This window comes from Solanum lycopersicum, chromosome 2 (genome assembly GCF_036512215.1).
Source record: "Solanum lycopersicum chromosome 2, SLM_r2.1".
NCBI classification, from domain to species: domain Eukaryota; kingdom Viridiplantae; phylum Streptophyta; class Magnoliopsida; order Solanales; family Solanaceae; genus Solanum; species Solanum lycopersicum.
The window spans coordinates 64,788,259-64,805,451 of NC_090801.1; the positions used below are offsets into that span (position 1 = coordinate 64,788,259).

General features: G+C 34.9%; 4 protein-coding genes across 4 annotated transcripts; 3 read left to right on the top strand and 1 right to left on the bottom strand.

Moving 5' to 3' along the window:
- Positions 1–1,529, top strand: LOC101250761 (small ribosomal subunit protein mL103 (rPPR7)-like). Its single transcript, XM_004232332.5, has one exon. It carries the CDS (start codon positions 115–117, stop codon positions 1,330–1,332), a length of 1,218 nt encoding a protein of 405 aa, XP_004232380.1. The 5' UTR covers positions 1–114; the 3' UTR covers positions 1,333–1,529.
- A 698-nt stretch (positions 1,530–2,227) lies between these two features.
- LOC101251052 (aminopeptidase P1-like) lies at positions 2,228–5,900 on the top strand. Its single transcript, XM_069294407.1, has 8 exons — positions 2,228–2,403; positions 2,868–2,934; positions 3,550–3,684; positions 4,388–4,442; positions 4,651–4,740; positions 4,815–4,886; positions 5,308–5,432; positions 5,672–5,900. The coding sequence occupies exons 1-8, from the start codon at positions 2,306–2,308 to the stop codon at positions 5,831–5,833; spliced, it is 804 nt and encodes a 267-aa protein (XP_069150508.1). The 5' UTR covers positions 2,228–2,305; the 3' UTR covers positions 5,834–5,900.
- Positions 5,901–6,679: 779 nt separating this feature from the next.
- On the bottom strand, positions 6,680–8,396 carry LOC101256157 (anthocyanidin 3-O-glucosyltransferase 5). Its single transcript, XM_004233667.5, has one exon. The coding sequence runs from the start codon at positions 8,305–8,307 to the stop codon at positions 6,835–6,837; it is 1,473 nt and encodes a 490-aa protein (XP_004233715.1). The 5' UTR covers positions 8,308–8,396; the 3' UTR covers positions 6,680–6,834.
- A 4,953-nt stretch (positions 8,397–13,349) lies between these two features.
- On the top strand, positions 13,350–17,174 carry LOC101250178 (uncharacterized). The gene is made up of 4 exons (XM_004232331.5): positions 13,350–13,909; positions 15,123–15,746; positions 15,845–16,026; positions 16,135–17,174. Exons 1-4 carry the CDS (start codon positions 13,824–13,826, stop codon positions 16,731–16,733), a joined length of 1,491 nt encoding a protein of 496 aa, XP_004232379.1. The 5' UTR covers positions 13,350–13,823; the 3' UTR covers positions 16,734–17,174.
- Positions 17,175–17,193: the final 19 nt, after the last annotated feature.

The window sequence follows — 17,193 nt, forward strand, 5'->3', positions numbered from 1 at the left end:
AAATGATTTTGGTAATTTTCGCGAATGGAAACCATTGGAAAACGTCCTTTCACTGTCAAAGTGAATTTCCTTAAACCCTACTTCATTTCAAGCTATCTCTAAACCCTAGAAGAAATGTCTTCTTCCATTGCTTTGCGCCAGGCACGCCACCTCACAACCACCGCCGCTGCCGTTGCCGCCGCCTCGTCACCTTCCACCATCACCATCTCTATCTCTAAAGCAAAATCAAAGCTCAAAGCCGAGCACGACCCTGATAAAGCCTTAGAGATTTACTCCTCCGTTTCTGATCGTTACGTTTCCCCTCTGTCCTCCCGCTATGCACAAGAATTCACAGTCAAGCGCCTCGCTAAGTCACACCGTTTCTCCGACATCGAAAATTTCCTCGAGTCTCACAAGAATAGCCCCAAAATTACCCAAGAGCCTTTTCTTTCATCCATAATCCGTTCTTATGGTGTCGCCGGCATGTTTGATCACGCACTCAAAATTTATCATCAGATGGATGATTTAGGCACCCCCAGATCAGCTATTTCCTTCAATGTGCTTTTATCAGCTTGCGTGCGCTCAAAACTATATGATCGTGTCCCCCAGCTGTTTGATGAAATTCCAGTGAAGTATGGATTTTTACCTGATAAAGTGTCGTACGGTATACTGATTAGGTCATATTGTGAAACGGGGTCGCCGGAAATGGCAATGGAAATACTCAAGGTGATGGAGGAGAAAAGTGTGGAGATTACAACGGTTACTTTCACTACTATACTTCATTCATTCTACAAGAAAGGGAAGAGTGATGAGGCGGAGAAGGTATGGAACGAGATGGTGAACAGAGGGTGTGGTCCAGATGTTGGTGCATACAATGTGAAGATTATGAACATTCAGGGGGGTGATCTGGAGGGCGTGAAAGCTTTAATTGAGGAAATGAACGATGCTGGATTGAAACCTGATACGATTAGCTACAATTACTTGATGACTTGTTATTGTAAGAATGAATTGATGGATGAGGCACAGATGGTTTATGATGATCTGGAGAAAAATGGGTGTAATCCAAATGCTGCAACTTTTAGGACTTTAATCTTTTATTTGTGTAAGAAGGGAAGGTATGAGACTGGTTACAAGGTGTTCAAGGAGAGTGTGAAAGTTCAAAAGATCCCGGATTTTGATACACTCACGTATTTGGTGGAAGGGTTGGTGAAGAAATCAAAGTTGAAAGATGCAAAAGGGATGAGTAGGACTGTGAAGAAGAAGTTCCCTCCTAACTTGGTAAAAGCTTGGACCAAGCTAGAGAAGGAGCTTGGTTTGGCTAAAGCTGAAGCCCCTGATAATAGAGTCCAATAAGACTAGTTTGACTTAGTAGGTGGATGTTTTCAGACGATTTTGTTAGCTTGAAGTGTTTATACTCATTTCCATTAATTAGAAGGCTTTTAGATCATTCTCTTGTTTATCATAAAGATGTGAGTTCTAACTTGGGACCTCCCATTGTTTATTATGACCTTTATGAAGTTAATATAGAGCTTTACATGATGTTTGTAATAGAGCTTTACTGAATGTCCTGTTGATCCGTTGCTTTGTTCTCTCCCTCATGAATAACATTTGTTGAATATGTCGCCATATCACCGACATTTTACTCACAACATTAACTGGTGGTTTAGCATGAAACATTTAATACACAAAGCCACCATCACTTACCCACCAATGTCACTCCATTCATTTCAACTTGTTTGTCTCAATTACTAGAATATTTTCAATTAAGTTCTGCTCTTTGATTTGATTTCACTCCATTCATTTCAACTTGTTTGTCCCAGTTACTAGAATATTTTCAAATAAGTTCTACTCTTTGATTTGATTTGATCAATGCACAGCATCAATGTATTCAAGATTGATTTGGCCATGTTCGGACAGAAACTGAATTCCTGGCGAGTAATATGTAGCTCCACCAAATGAGGAGAGCTTGATGTAGTTTCACTGCATAAAGTATATCCTTTTCCGACCTAAGTTCATAAAACATGTAACAATATGCTCAAAAGAGAGGTGCCGTGTCATTTGTGAAGTGGCGTATTCAAATGTGACACGTGTGACGAGTGTAAGTTGGTATATACCGATAAAGCCAAATATGTTGGGTTAGAAATTCTGTCCTATGCAAAACTAAAAAAGAAGAAGGATAATGTATCTCTCTGAGAAAGATGTTATATCTATTTGCAATGCCTTTTTGCAAATAGTGTGGACTTTATATTTTTAGCAGGGATCTCTTCGCTTTTTAGGTGCAGAAACACTTGATTCAAGCTATTCATGGATTCAGTAGTTTGGCTAGATGAGTTTCAACCTTGTTCCAATTTTCCAGATGCAGGAAATATATGGGGCATCTGGTTATTTCATGGAGGCTGAAAGTACCAAACAGAAGAAACAACTGTATGTTTTTCTGGTTTTTTGTACTATTTCATGTTTTTGGCGATTAGGTACACTCTAAGAATTGATCTGTTATAGGATGCTACTTCAGAACTTATGCCCCCCCCCCCCCCCCCCTGCAATTCAGGATCCAAGAAAAAAGGAATTAGTCTATTAGAGCTGGCATCTTGTGTTGATAGAAAGATGCATTATTCTAGAAGTGATTTCTTGATTTATTGTCTGTGTAGAAGGTTATTCTTGTGGGCTGTGTGGATTTGAAAATTTAAGACTTTGTTTTCTTAAGATGGAGCAAGACTTTTAGTGGCCCTTGATTTTCTGAAGGAAGCTTCTGCAAGTTACTGATCTTCAGTCAATAATTAAGTGATTTATTGAGGAACTTATCATGAAGCATGGGATATATTATACTGTTTTCCTTAGTAGTGGGTCCATGTTTTGTACCTTATTTTTGTAATAATTCATTATGTTAGGGGGACTAAAAGACTGACAGAAGTCTCTGTGAGTGATAAGCTGGAGGAGTCCCGTGCATCAAAGGAGGTAAATGGTTGTATTCTGATGAAAAATCTAGCATGAAATCTGCTGTCTTATACTCTTTATCACTCTATTTATGTATGAGTTATCGTCATCTAGGTTGTGAGCTGATGATGACTCTAGAGTTTATTTCCAGTTTGTTGCTTCTGTTTAACTGCTATGTTATTGTTTCCAGAACCACATGATATGCTGATTTCGACTCGAGCTCTGTCCAGTTACACGCTGGCATATTTTCTCTATCTTTTTTCTTTAAAATTTACAAGAACAATAATATCATTTTTCTATTGTATCCACATAGCAAGTGAGTGTAGTGAAATTTAAAAATAGACAAGTATAAGGGGTGGCAAAAAAAAAAAAAGGTAAAAAGTACGAGTATGTATTATCAAATGTTAATAACATGTATCGGGATTCAGGAGTACCTAATATACCTCGGGATAATATGTTTAGTTGCTTCAATTAACTAGAAGTTTTTGCCTTGAGCTATTCCAACAAGTGCAGCTTGGTTTGTTTTCTGATGGTTGTAATCTTTCTTGAAGTTCGCAAAATTGTTAAGAATCTTGTTTTCTTAACAATAGCATTATCTTAACGTAATGGGGTAATGTTGCTCCTCTACATCTGCAGCATTTTAGAGGATTAAGTTTCCCAACTACCTCTTCTGTTGGCTCAAATGCAGCCATTATCCACTATAAACCTGAGGCAGAAACATGTGCTGAACTCGATCCAGATTGTATTTACCTATTCGATTCTGGAGCACAGGTATGTGAGAACTGAGAGCATATATTCGGGACTTTGCATACTTCTATATTTAACATGTGATCTTTCTATATATATGATGGTGTTGCTGACTATGCACGATGGAGTGAAATTTCATAATGAGAGTTCTGATTTCAGATTACTATTGATGATCTTATCTATGTCCAGTCTCCTTCCACACTTGGTCATGCTTCCTTTAGATCATTCTAGAAGCATTAGTCCATTTTAAGCCTTGATTAGAGAAGCTATTGGAGGCATTATTCTCCTAGAGATCTCTAGCTCTTTTATTCCAGTGCTTGTATTATGTAATCCTTCTTATTCAAGTCTTAACATACATGCATTACACATGCTTTCCTGTGGGAAATTCTCTCTCTTTGCAATGAATGTTGATTGAAATCCATAAAAATTGAAGAGAAAAAAATTGTCTTATGAGTAAACAAAGCAACAGTAAGTCAAAACTTTTCTGTAAAATGCCTTCGTTATTCTTAAGGTTTTCTTTTCTGTTTTTTTTTTAGGGGTGACTGAGAAAGGATAATGATTGCTATACTTCGAACAATTTTTTTTATATATATATGTATGTAGGTTTGTCTTCTATGCTGGTTTTACTCTGTGTGATTGATTCTTTAAAATCTTATACTGGAAAGTTTTGTTCTTTCCTTATCACAATACTGCATTAATGGCTAAAAGGTTACTTTATTTTATGTAGGTTCTTAAAGGACGTATATCTTTGGGAATTGCCAGGTCTCCTAACGGAACCAATGGTATGATTATGTGGAATTTGATACTCGATGTCTGTAATTTTCTAAATTTTCTTTCGTGGTTAGATGTACCAATGCCTATATCCATAGGCTATTATTCAGAGGCGTATGCTTACCATTTTCATTTCATTTCATTCAAATGCTGTGGCCCAAGATAGTTGGCTTATCAGAACATTGTGCTTGACTACTCTTGATAGGGCAAGCTCTTGAATTTTTGCTCGAATTCCTTTGTGGAAAGATGGTCTTGACTATATGCATGGTACTGGACACGGGATCGGGTCTTACTTAAATGTTCATGAAGGTAAACTTGCCATCATGAGTATAGAGGTACTTGTAAGGAGCAATTTATATTAACATTTAATTTATTTTTGGCAGGACCTCATAATATTAGTTTCAGGCCATCTGCACGGGATGTGACGCTACAAGTTTCAATGGCTGTAACAGATGGTCGGTAGCATCTTATTACATTACGAGTTATAAAGTAAACTTTTCCTTAGCATGATTGATGCCTCTGCATTTTTGAATGTATTTTCACTCCTAACATGGATTAGTGGGTTTGTTATGCTTCTTTACGAAGGATGTGCATTAGTAAATATCCTATCCTAACATAGTCGGTCCTGAATTTGCTTACTGGAGATCTACAACTTACAGAACTGATATGATCAGGGGAAATGTAACGTTTTTCTAGTTATACTAGTAAAAGAATGGCCTGTCAATAAAGTTAGGATAAACCACGTCATACCATCATGTTGTCCAGCTTGCTCAATAATCTAATAGTTTTACCTTTCTAGTTGCTTCTGCACATCTTTATAGTTTTCTTGTTTCAGCTTTTCAGAGTTTGAACATTCATATGGTATATATTTTTCAGAACCTGGTTATTATGAAGACGGGAACTTTGGTATAAGAATAGAGAATGTTCTTATTGTCAAGGAGGGCAATACGAAGTTCAACTTTGGCAATAAGGGCTACTTATCATTTGAGCATATAACTTGGGTAAGTTTGTAAACACCATGTTTTATGTCTATTTACATATGTGATATGCATCTACCTTGATGTTCTAGATGTACAAGTGTGTGGTGCGATTGCACTTTTGCAGTCCAAGAGGAAGCAAGACATTCTCTGTCCTTTTCTGTTTGTATTTTTTTTAAAACTTGGATTATCACTTACTTCCTAATTCTATAGGTTGGAAGTGTAATGTGTCATGAAGGTAAGAATCTTGTTTGTTAATGTAGGCACCATACCAGAGGAAACTAATTGACGTGAACCTTCTGATTCCTGAAGAGATTGAATGGTTAAATGAATACCATGCAAAATGTAGGGAAATTCTTACTCCTTACCTGAATACATCTGAGATGGAATGGCTGAAGAAGGCTACCGAACCCATTGCAGCTTGACATGCCTCATTTGTTAGGGGATTGGAGTTGAGGTTAATCAAAGGCTACTGATCCTTTTCCAGCTTAAGCCCTTCATCATATGTAGTTAAATCATGTATTTGCGTTAACGTGTGCAGGCATTTTTACCATATTATTGTTGCCTTGTGGAGATGAAAGATATAGCATCTGTCGATTCAAAACGGGGTCAGCACATTTCGAGAGATCTGTTGGTGCACATCAGGAAGATGCGACAAGTCTATGGTGCGTTTCGACAGAGTTAATACCGTAACTCATTTTTGCGGGCTCGCTTGTTTTATTTATTCATCTCCTTCCCCTCACTATACAGCTCCCATTATCTTTGAACTCTTTCATTAATTGGTAACAATTACAACACTCTGAAATAAAATCTCCAAACAACGGTACATAATGTTTCTAAAGGTAAACATACAGCTGGAATCTAATTTAAAGTCCTTAGCTTTTAACAGAAATTATTGTCAAACGCAACTTCATAAATTTTAATAAATACTTATCTATGTGACTAAAGTCGTATTCCTATTAATGAATCATCTTGAAATAGCTGGGAAGATTTGCTTGCAAAAAATATTGCAAGAACCGACCTTGGTTCTACCAACCTCAGTTATTCAGTTTTAACTGTTTTCTTAAGTAATGTTAATTGATGGAGGTTTGGACAAAATGTCACCTTTTTTGAGTTGATATCCAGCGGTAGGATTTAGGGTTTTACAAGGGGAGAAAACTTGTACTGACGTGGCTTAGCTTGTGCTGGTGCATATTCTTAATTCAGTATTTTCCTTCAACCACGCATACACTTTTTAACTGATCTCAAGATTGCTTGCAAAGGAGAATAACTTCACTGAATGATATTGCTTTATTATAGTGGTAAATTCTATTCGAAACATGCATACTGTAAATTATAGTAGCACATAATAACAACATAACATAGACAACTTTAGGGTATATATAGCCCTAATCACTCATTATCTTACCCTTTTTAGATAGTTTCCTCACACCTTAATGTTCTTGCAACCATGGATAGATCTCTTCTCAATGTCTCTGAGGACTTGACACATTGAATCATGAGAGGAGCCTCCTATACTTAGTGCTTTCTCTGCACTCATCTTCAGTTTCTTCACATTTTCCTTCAATTCATTTCCTTCTTTATATTGCATTACCATTCTCACCAATTGCTCTATTTCTTCCCTTTCCACCACTTCCTTTGTTGGCAATACCTTTGGCCCAACAGCCACTCTAAGTTCCTCCGTGAGCATAGTAGCATTTTGTCTCTGTTCAGCATATAACGGCCACGCAATCATTGGCAAACCATTTGTTATACTCTCAATGCTAGAATTCCATCCACAGTGCGTCAAAAATCCCCCGACTGATGGGTGGCTCAAGATTCTTGTTTGATCCGTCCACATCTGAATCACCAATCCAAAATCTTTGGTCCGTGTTTGAAAACCTTCTGGCAAGTACTCAGGAGTGTTCTTGCCCTGATCTCCAGTTGTGAAATATGACTTGTCTGCACCATCTTCTGACGGTGGCCTCACCACCCAAATGAACTTCTGATGACTTAACTCCAACCCAAAAGCTAACTCAGTTAATTGTTTTGACGAGAGGGTCCCACCACTCCCGAAAGATATGTATAGCACTGAATTAGGCATTTGTTTATCCAACCAATTTAGGACAGAATTGTTACCATCATCATCTCCATCAATGATTTGTTGTTCTTGTCTAATCAATGGTCCAACCGGATAAACCGGTGACTTCACTATAGCTTTTAATATTTCATTTTCTCTTAACGCTTTGAGTGAACCGGCCTCCGCGTCTTCCCAAGTGTTCATCAAGATCCCATCCGACAAACAGAACCCGATCCCAAGTACCTTCAAGTACTCGCAATAATCCTGATTGTTGCGGTCCAGCATTGGATCGCTGACGTCTTCTGGTCGAACCGGTTTGCACCCTGGGATTTTCAACGGTTCCTTGTGATCTACATATTGACCCTCAATTTCTTTGTCAAGTACCGGACAGTAGACAGTCAAAGCAGTAAACCATGCATTTGTCGGAATATAAACATAATTAGGTAAATCAAATTCTTTGGCAATTGACAACGCTTCAGTAGTGAAAATATCAACAATGAGAGCGTCCAGGAGATGCTTCATTGCAAATATCACAGACTTAACAACACACAACGTTTCACGCACAAGCATGCAAAGTTGAGTGACCGTTTTTGTGTTGGAATCAATAAGTTTGGAGATATCTACCGCTGGTATTTCAACTACATCAATCATCTTTGATTTATGGGCGGATTTGAGAATTTCAGTTTCGGCCAGAGAGCTGCCGGAGGTGATAACAAAAACGGTAACAGAGACGTTATGGACGGTGGCGAGGCGGTTGCCGAGGTTTAGTACAGGGATAATGTGGCCTAAGCCTGGACTTGAGAGTACACCAATATGAAGTAGTTGTTTTGAGCTACCCATAGTGATTGTCAATTTTGGTATTAGAGAATAAAATGAGATGAAGGTAATGAAAATGAAATTGAGTAGATAGATAGATATTTATTTATAGAGCATGCAATGTTTGTTAATGACTTCTTTACGTATTTACTTGCAAATGCTTGTTAATGACTTCTTTACGTATTTACTTGGGACATGTGATTGGTTACTGTGGTTTTGATATATTTTAATGCATAATGTACTTCTTATTCAATTTTTTGTTCCTTGAAAGAAGTTAACAACACCTAATGTCTCATAAAGTTGCATTGTTTTTAAGTACTCTTTAGGTGTACTATTTTTTTGGTTATTCATTCACAACTCACAGTTATTAACTTATTACTGTATATAATTTTAAAAAAACGACAATTCATTGTTTCAATCTATGAAGCCAAAATGTCTATTTCGCCATAAAAAATATTTCTATGATTAAAAAATGAGTGTCATCTTAAAATTGTATTTAAAATTTGAAAAAAAAATATTTAACATGTTTTTCAATTCACTTTTCATTTTCAAGATGTATTTCAAATTTGAAAAATATTTATAGTATATACATATTTCAGATATTCTTTGCAAAAGTTATAGTCACATGCGACTTCATAAATTTTGAAACATACTTGGAAATATATTAATTAAGCAAATGCTGTTGCAAAATATATGACAGATGGTAAAATTATAACATCAAAATAATAATACAAGAATTAGGATATACTACTACAAGAATTAGGATATATATATATATATATATATATATCAAATAATTCAGTCGTGTTAGGCACTGTTTTAAGAAACTATTTCAACAGAGAGAGATGTTTCTCCAAGATTAAACAAGCATTCTTCTAGTAATTAGAGAATACAGAAATCAATAAAATATAAATACTACTCCTTTCGTCCAAAAATGTTTGTTATGTTACGCTTATCGAAAGTCAATTTGATTAATTTTTAAAGGTAAATTAAATACATTGATTCGATATTTTAAACAAAAAAAATAGAGATTCTAAAACTATATGAAAAGTATTATAAATTATTATTTTTTGCATATTAATATGATGAAAAAATGCATCTTAAAATGGTAGTCGAAGTTTTTAGACTTTAAAAATTAAAAATTATGACAAACAATAACAGACGGAGCAAGTGAAGAGAATGTTTGAAAATTAGCTAAATCTTACTTCACTTTGGTGGTTAACTTTATGACATATGCACATTAGTCATCAACTTAATGACATAAGTGCTTATGTCTTAAACTAATGTCTCAAATTAATTTAAAACATCCAACAATGTCTTCGATTTCCCCAAGAAACAAAAATTTCTATTAATTAAGACGGAGGAGAGTTTTGACTCAAACTAATAACACTTGCAAGATGTTATACGATGCCCAATAAAGAGTTGTTATTTTTTTTTCTTTTTTCTTTTTTTTGTGAAAATTATATAATTTTGACATGGCAGTCTAAAGGGTAAAACGTGTGTTTTAGGTCTTACCCATTTGGGTACCAACATTAAAATTGTTTAATTTTTTACTGAATATTTTAGTATTTCCGTACATTTTAATTTACTAGAAAATTCTTTTTTATAAGTTAATATTTTAAAAATAATATGTTTTAATTTAATATTTAAAGATAAATCGTTTAAAACTTTCTAAAATTTATAGTTCACATTAATGTTATAGACCAACAGAAACATTTATCCAATAAAGATTTTTAGATTTTAAGATTACAAGATTCATAGATTTTTCAAAAAAAAATTTGTGTCATGTCAAATCAGCGCTTTAAAAGATGGGACGTGAAGCGGAGCGTTTTACTTAGTACAGGACGATGTGTAAGCCTCAAAACATGGGGCGTGAGCCCTGTGAATCTCTAAATTTTTAATTTACAAGCTAGTATGATAATACAATAACAAAAAATATAAAAATACATCAATTGTTTGAAAATAATTACAAACAATGACTAAGAAAACTCATAAATAAAACTTCTAACATGATTGTACAAATATAAATAATCTAGGGATAATGTCCAAGTACCCCCTCAACCTATGCCCGAAATCTCAGAGACACACTTATACTATACTAAGGTCCTATTGCCCCCCTGAACTTATTTTATTCATAATCTTTTACCCCTTTTTAGCCTACGTGGCACTATCTGGTGGGCCCAACGATGGTTGACTTTTTTTTTCAAACTAGTGCCACGTAGGCTAAAAAGGGGTAGAAAATTACTTATAAAATAAGTTCAGGGGAATAATAGGACCTTAGTATAGTATAAGTGTGTCTCTGAGATTTCGGGCATAGGTTGAGGGGGTACTTATGCATTTTCCCAATAATCTAATATCTTGACTTTCTAATAATAAAAGAGTCATTATTTCTAATAACAAAAATTTATCATACTATACAATTTACCCCCTAGAAGAAAATAATCAATAAAACTTACTACTATTATAATAAAGGAAAAATTGTATATAATGACATACTAATAAATCTAATTAATTGCTTTAACCACCCTTTGATTTAATTGTGCTCCCTAGCAAATTGTTTGTCAGTCACCTCTCTCCCTCAAACTCTCGCTCGCCACTCTCCTCTCTCGCTCGCTTTCTCTCACTTTTATTTAAACACAAGTGGATAAAATTTGTATGAAGCGAGAGGAAATTATATAAATACATATATTTTTGTTCCCCTCTCTCCCCATCTCCCAGATCTCGCTCGCAACTCTCCCTAATATCGCTCTCCAGCCTCGCCTCTCTCACTTGTACAAACAGAAAAGAAATGTATAAATTGTGTTTCTGTTTGTATAAAGCGAGAGAAAATTGAATATACACATGCAAATACATATATTTTCATCCTATATACTTATAATTATACAATAAAAATACTCCCCTGCCCAGTTTCTTTTGCCTTTCTCTCTTTCTCGTTTTATACAAATTCAAATTGTATATAATTTATCTCTTTCTCGTTTTATACAATTCGATTCAATTGTATATTCCCTGCCCAAGTCTCTTTTGTCTTTCTCTCTTTCTCATTTTATACAAATTCAAATTGTATATAATCGTTCTATACACTTATAATTATACAAGTCGTTTTACATACTTCGTTTTATACAATTCTCTGCCCAAGTCTCTTTCTCTTTCTAGTTTTATACACTTTGTTTTATATAATTCGTTTCAATTTTATATGCATAGCGAATTAAACATATATATATTTGCTACGGAGTGCAATTATACAAACTTTGCTATAGCATACAAATATGAATTTTATATTTGCTACATGTGAAAGTTGCCCTATAGTAAAAGCATCACTCCATGAATAAAAGAAAATTACTCAAATAACTAAATAAAATATGATAATTTTGAGACATGACAAAATCATAAAGATCAATGATAAGTGAAAAAGTAAATTTCGCTACGTATTTTTAAAAGAAATATTACGTACTAAATAATCACCTTTGTGGTGTTACCAGAGCGAGTTTCAACGGTCTTTTAAAACATTGTGTCAAACTATCATATAAATAAATTAGAACACATAGAATAGACTCTCAAGAGTGAAAAAGAAAAGAAGATAACATTTTAGATTTTTAATTGATTTTAGTTCTCTCTCACTTTTTGAAAATCCACAAAATTTTCGAAGTGTTTTTAGTTTAGTATATTCAATGGAGTTCAATTTTCCTCTAAGGTTGTTAGTTTAATTAAAGTAGGAAGAAAGGCATGATAAAACGAGTTTAAAAGTTAGCATGTTAACATTAATCTTATACTTAGCTGCAATTTCTGTGTTCACATTTTCAACTTTTAAACTCCTTATCTGCAAAATATAGAAAACAAAAAATCTTTACTTTGTAAATTTTATTTGTTATCCCCCCATAGCCAATAGACTTTGATAATGAAATAAGAGAGTGATCTGCACAATGCATCAAATATGGAAGGATGCATTATTTTGAAGGATATGTTTGAAATCAATAGCAATTTTAGTAATATACTTATATGTAGAATTACATTACATATTTTTTGTTGTTGTAGGCTCGATTAAATTGATGCAGCAAAACAGTTAGTCATGCTCTAATTGATATAAAGTAAAAGACTTAAATATGTCACCCAACTTTTAAAAAAGATAATCTTATTTATGATATTAATTTGTTAAAGAAAAAGCTTATTCATGTTTTTTTTTTAGCTTCAATTTTGCAAAACCATTTTTACACCCCTAAACATAGTTTAACACTTTTCGGTTTAAGTTTTTTTGGATCAAAGTACTCTTTTTTCTTCTTCCTCCTCCTTAAAAAACACATCAAGAACATAAACAAGTCCCAATTTTTTAACATTTTTAATTTTTCATGAAATCATTTCAATTTTCGGCTACATTATTAATTAATTTTTTTTAAAAAAATAAAAATTCTAAAATCATCTTTAGATTAGAAGAAATTCACCTTATTTAAAAAAATATTCCAAAAGAATGAAACAACGCCAAAGTTTCAAAATTTTACTTTGGTTAGTATTTTTGTAGTTGTTTTTGCCATTCCCCTAGTGTTTCTGAGTCTATGTTCAAAACCTCATATGATTTGAAGTTGCTGACAAAATTCTACCATTGAAGTTTTGAGTTAGATTAAATTTAAGCTCAAAAAACCTAAGTTTTGATATCTTGCTCGAAGGATTATTCATGATTCGAGCTCAAAAAGATTGAGTTTGGTATCAAGCTCAAAAGAAATTAAGTATAAAAGGTATATATGCTCTACATTTCAGACTATAGTTATATTAATGTCTCAAAAATATAACGAAGCGTATCTACATATCGTTTACGATATATTTCTCTTTTTTTCCATTAAAAAGTATTTTTTAAAGAAACCGAAAGTTTTAATTTTTTTCCGAGAAGCAGAAAAATTGCTTCTGTATCTATTTAAAAGTAGTTTTACATGTTTGCCAACCACTTAATTTTTTTTTCAAATAAGTGTTTCCAACATCAATGACAAACATATAATTAGGTTGATTGAATATAAAGTTTTTAAAACTAGTATAATTTTCAAAATAAATAAATAAATTGGTGCTTCATCCCATGTAACCTAACTAATTTAAATCGTATGGTCTATTAAAATGTGGTTTAATGAGTGCAGTTATAGAATGTCCCAAATGTCAAATAAGAAGTAGACACCCTTTAGTCTATTACACGTCTGGCCTTAGAATCCAATTTTTTTTTTTTGGTTAATTAAGGATTTGCTTGCATTATCTGTTTGATCCGTTACCATTTCTAATCCATTATTACCAAACTCATCACCCACCAAAACATCCCTCCATCTTTCTTATTATCCAGATTTTGTACTCATAATAACATAAATTGTACTGAATCTTATCACATATTCTTTACGTTTGATGATTGTACGTATATTGTATGGTAAGTAGATCTCAAATCTTCATCTGGGGTTGTCTAAAAATGGAATCTTGCAGCAAATAAACAGAGCCACGTTGAATGAATGGCGAGTTAGTGCCCCAGAAGGAGAAGGGCCAGCAAAAGGTTGACCTTTATTCCTTTGGGATTGATGGGGTTAAGCGCTAGAGCTTCAAGATTACCTTCTTCTGTTTTTCGACCTAAATCTCTGCTTCCCAGCCACCTTTCCACCATGAGGTCAGGTTTCACTTTTATTGCAGCTTCAATTATTAGTATTTTCTTTATGGGTTTTAGGATTCCCTGTTTCAATTTATATATCAACCTTACAGCTTTTGGTGTTGACTTTACAGGGCTAGAATATTTTCAAGTTTAAAAGACTTACATTGATCTCTTACTTCAGTTTACCTGCAAAAAGTTGAGTTGAAGTTGATGCAAATGAATGACCTAAGTGCAAAAAGAGATTTAATTTATGAAATTTTGACGAACTTGTCAAATTACAAGACCTTTTGAGTTTTAAAAAATTTACCTTGAGCAAGGGAACCTATTTCAGCGTTTAGTTTGTCACCGTGTGTCTTTCCTGTTTCTTCAATGTTATAAGCTTTCACACCTCTCCTCCTCAGAGTAGAACATGTCGTACTGCGCAGCAAGATTTGATGTTTTGTCAATTAGTAGTCAATGAAACTGCTCATTTGATGGAATTTATGGGACTGATCGACATTCACTTCGAGTGCTGTTATAGAAAGCATCATTAGTCTCATTTTGAACCTCACTGAGATGGAGAAAAATGGATCCTCTTGATACTAGCTGAAACTTTGAATCTGGACCTCTTATTAATCACTCATTTGTATGTCAGTTTGACACGCTACTTAATTATCATACATTTTCCTGTTTGTTGCTTTGAAAAATATTTTTAGCTTGAATGTTCTCTTACTTCGTGTCTAAGTTGTCGTTCTTGTTTGAACACCCTCCTGAAAACTCCAACTTTTTAGAGAACATGTTGATAGCCACCATATCCGATCAATTAAGCAGTGTTGTCCTGTGTCATGTTGATAGCAGCTTGCAACTCACAATTTGAAGGCTGCGGTTTCTATCGCTTGTTTTATTTGACTTCAGATAGGGCTTGTACAATGTTACATCAATCAGCTGCAAGAAGCACTTTGTTCAAGTCTTTTCTTTGAGAAATTAATATTTTTTTGTAACTTTATTCAAGTCTTATCCTTCTGCTGATCAAATTTTTGATCGTACAACAAGCTGATATTTCCTGCCACAGAAAATGCAATCCCCTTTGTTTCAGTTCCTAATATATGCTGATTACAATCCAACTTGAAAAACTGTTTAGCCCTAACAATGTACAATTCCGTATATTTCAATTAATTTGATTTTTGGAAGAAGATAGTACGTGTTACTGTAGCATTTCTACTTCTGATTTTAATATATTGCCCCAATACAGAACAAGGACAATTTTTGGGATCTCTATTTCCCTAATCATCATCAACATGGCCGCTATAATGGAGCGCGCTGATGAGAATCTCCTTCCAGCTGTTTATAAAGAAGTCAGTGAAGCTTTTACAGCAGGACCATCTGATCTTGGGTTTCTCACATTCATTAGGAACTTTGTGCAGGGAATTGCTTCTCCAGTGGCAGGTATTTTAGTTTTAAATTATGACCGACCCACGGTTCTTGCAATTGGTATCCTCTTCTGGGCCCTATCAACCGGTGCAGTGGGTGCGAGCAAGTATTTTCTGCAGGTTGGCTTCTGGAGAGCTGTAAATGGCTTCGGTCTGGCAATTGTGATACCTGCTTTGCAGTCCTTCATAGCTGATAGCTACAAGGATGAAGTCAGAGGGACGGGATTTGGGTTTCTTAATCTAATTGGTACTGTGGGTGGGATAGGAGGTGGAGCTATAGCTACAGTTATGGCTGGTCATGAATACTGGGGCATACCAGGATGGCGCTTTTCCTTCATCGTGATGGCAACTTTGAGTTGTTTCATAGGATTTCTTGTCTTCTCTTTTGTCGTTGACCCAAGGAAGAAAAGCAGTGGCCAGCATGATATTTCAAAACAGTCTGACAGGTATATACACCTTTATGTTCATCAGTTGTTCCATTTCCTATGCTGTTGAGAGTTTTCTACTGTTTGGTGTTGTTATTTTTTATGCTTTCTCATGCTAGGGATGAATTGATAGAGAAAGGACACTCAAATATCAATACAGTGTCAATTTGGATGGAGTCCTGGACAGCCATGAGAACTGTCATCAAACTCCAAACGTTTCAGTTCATTGTTTTGCAGGGTCTTGTAGGATCCCTACCTTGGACAGCCATTGTTTTCTTTACATTATGGTTTGAATTAATCGGTAAGTGGCCCCTTTTTTTAGGAATTAGCATGTTGGGTTTTCTTGTGCTGATATAAATTTTGTTTGAGTGTTAACTGCATTAACGGTGATCATGAACTTCTGATGCAGGTTTTGATCATAATAGTGCAGCCACACTTGTCGGTCTATTTGCTGCTGGATGCGCATTAGGATCCTTCTTTGGTGGAGTAGTTGCAGACAAAATGTCTCGAATATACCCCCATACAGGACGTGTCATGTGTGCTCAATTTAGTTCTTTTATGGGCATCCCATTCTCATGGTTCCTTCTTCGAATTATCTCTCCGTCTATAAGCAGCTATTCCACATTTGCTGTGACTTTATTCATAATGGGCCTCACAATCAGCTGGTGTGCTACTGCTACAAATGGTCCCATGTTTGCAGAAGTGGTGCCTTCAAAGCACCGCACCATGATTTATGCTTTTGATCGTGCGTTTGAGGGTTCATTTTCTTCTTTTGCTGCTCCAATTGTAGGGATTCTTGCTGAGAAAATGTACGGTTATGATGCCAAATCTGTTGATCCGATATTAGGATCTCCTAGGGAGGCTTTAGCGCTGTCAAAAGGTCTCTTTTCAATGATGGCCGTGCCTTTTGGTTTATGTTGCTTGTTTTACACCCCTTTGTATTGGACATTCAAGCAGGACCGTGAGAATGCAAGACTTGCTGCTGCAAAAGAAACAGAGATGATATGACGTTCTTTGTTTATTCATTCTTCTTGGATCTTTGGGCTCATCTGAGAAAATGCTGCTGCAGCCTGTAGGCCAAAACAACACTGTTCCCTTCTAATTTTGCAGATATTTCATTTGGTGGTTAGCACTAGGACGGCAGATTAAGTCTCCATTACACTTATATCATCTAACAGATCATACTCAAAATTCAAACATATAGATGCTGCTGTTGCCTGCCATCATCAGGCACTCCAACATTGAAGTAGTTGCTTCGGCATTGGCACACTGACAGGGTTACCTGTTTGTCTATGTTTTTACATGTAAATCCTGCCATTTTTGAAGTAACAAGAAAACTGCAGAACTTTAACATAGCATCCTCTTACCACGATTATGCTGGTACTATATTTGACATTGAAGTTGAAGATTATGATATAAATGAAAAGCTCAAACACCACATCTTGTCAATATCCCACTCTCTTAAACG

Coding starts and splice junctions, on each gene's coding strand:
- LOC101250761 (XM_004232332.5), top strand. CDS start 115: ATGTCTTCTTCCATTGCTTTGCGCCAGGCACGCCACCTCACAACCACC.
- LOC101251052 (XM_069294407.1), top strand. CDS start 2,306: ATGAGTTTCAACCTTGTTCCAATTTTCCAGATGCAGGAAATATATGGG. Junction 2,935..3,549: donor AGTCCCGTGCATCAAAGGAG/GTAAATGGTTGT, acceptor CTACATCTGCAG/CATTTTAGAGGATTAAGTTT. Junction 4,741..4,814: donor TTACTTAAATGTTCATGAAG/GTAAACTTGCCA, acceptor TATTTTTGGCAG/GACCTCATAATATTAGTTTC.
- LOC101256157 (XM_004233667.5), bottom strand. CDS start 8,307: ATGGGTAGCTCAAAACAACTACTTCATATTGGTGTACTCTCAAGTCCA.
- LOC101250178 (XM_004232331.5), top strand. CDS start 13,824: ATGGGGTTAAGCGCTAGAGCTTCAAGATTACCTTCTTCTGTTTTTCGA. Junction 13,910..15,122: donor AGCCACCTTTCCACCATGAG/GTCAGGTTTCAC, acceptor GCCCCAATACAG/AACAAGGACAATTTTTGGGA. Junction 15,747..15,844: donor ATTTCAAAACAGTCTGACAG/GTATATACACCT, acceptor TTCTCATGCTAG/GGATGAATTGATAGAGAAAG.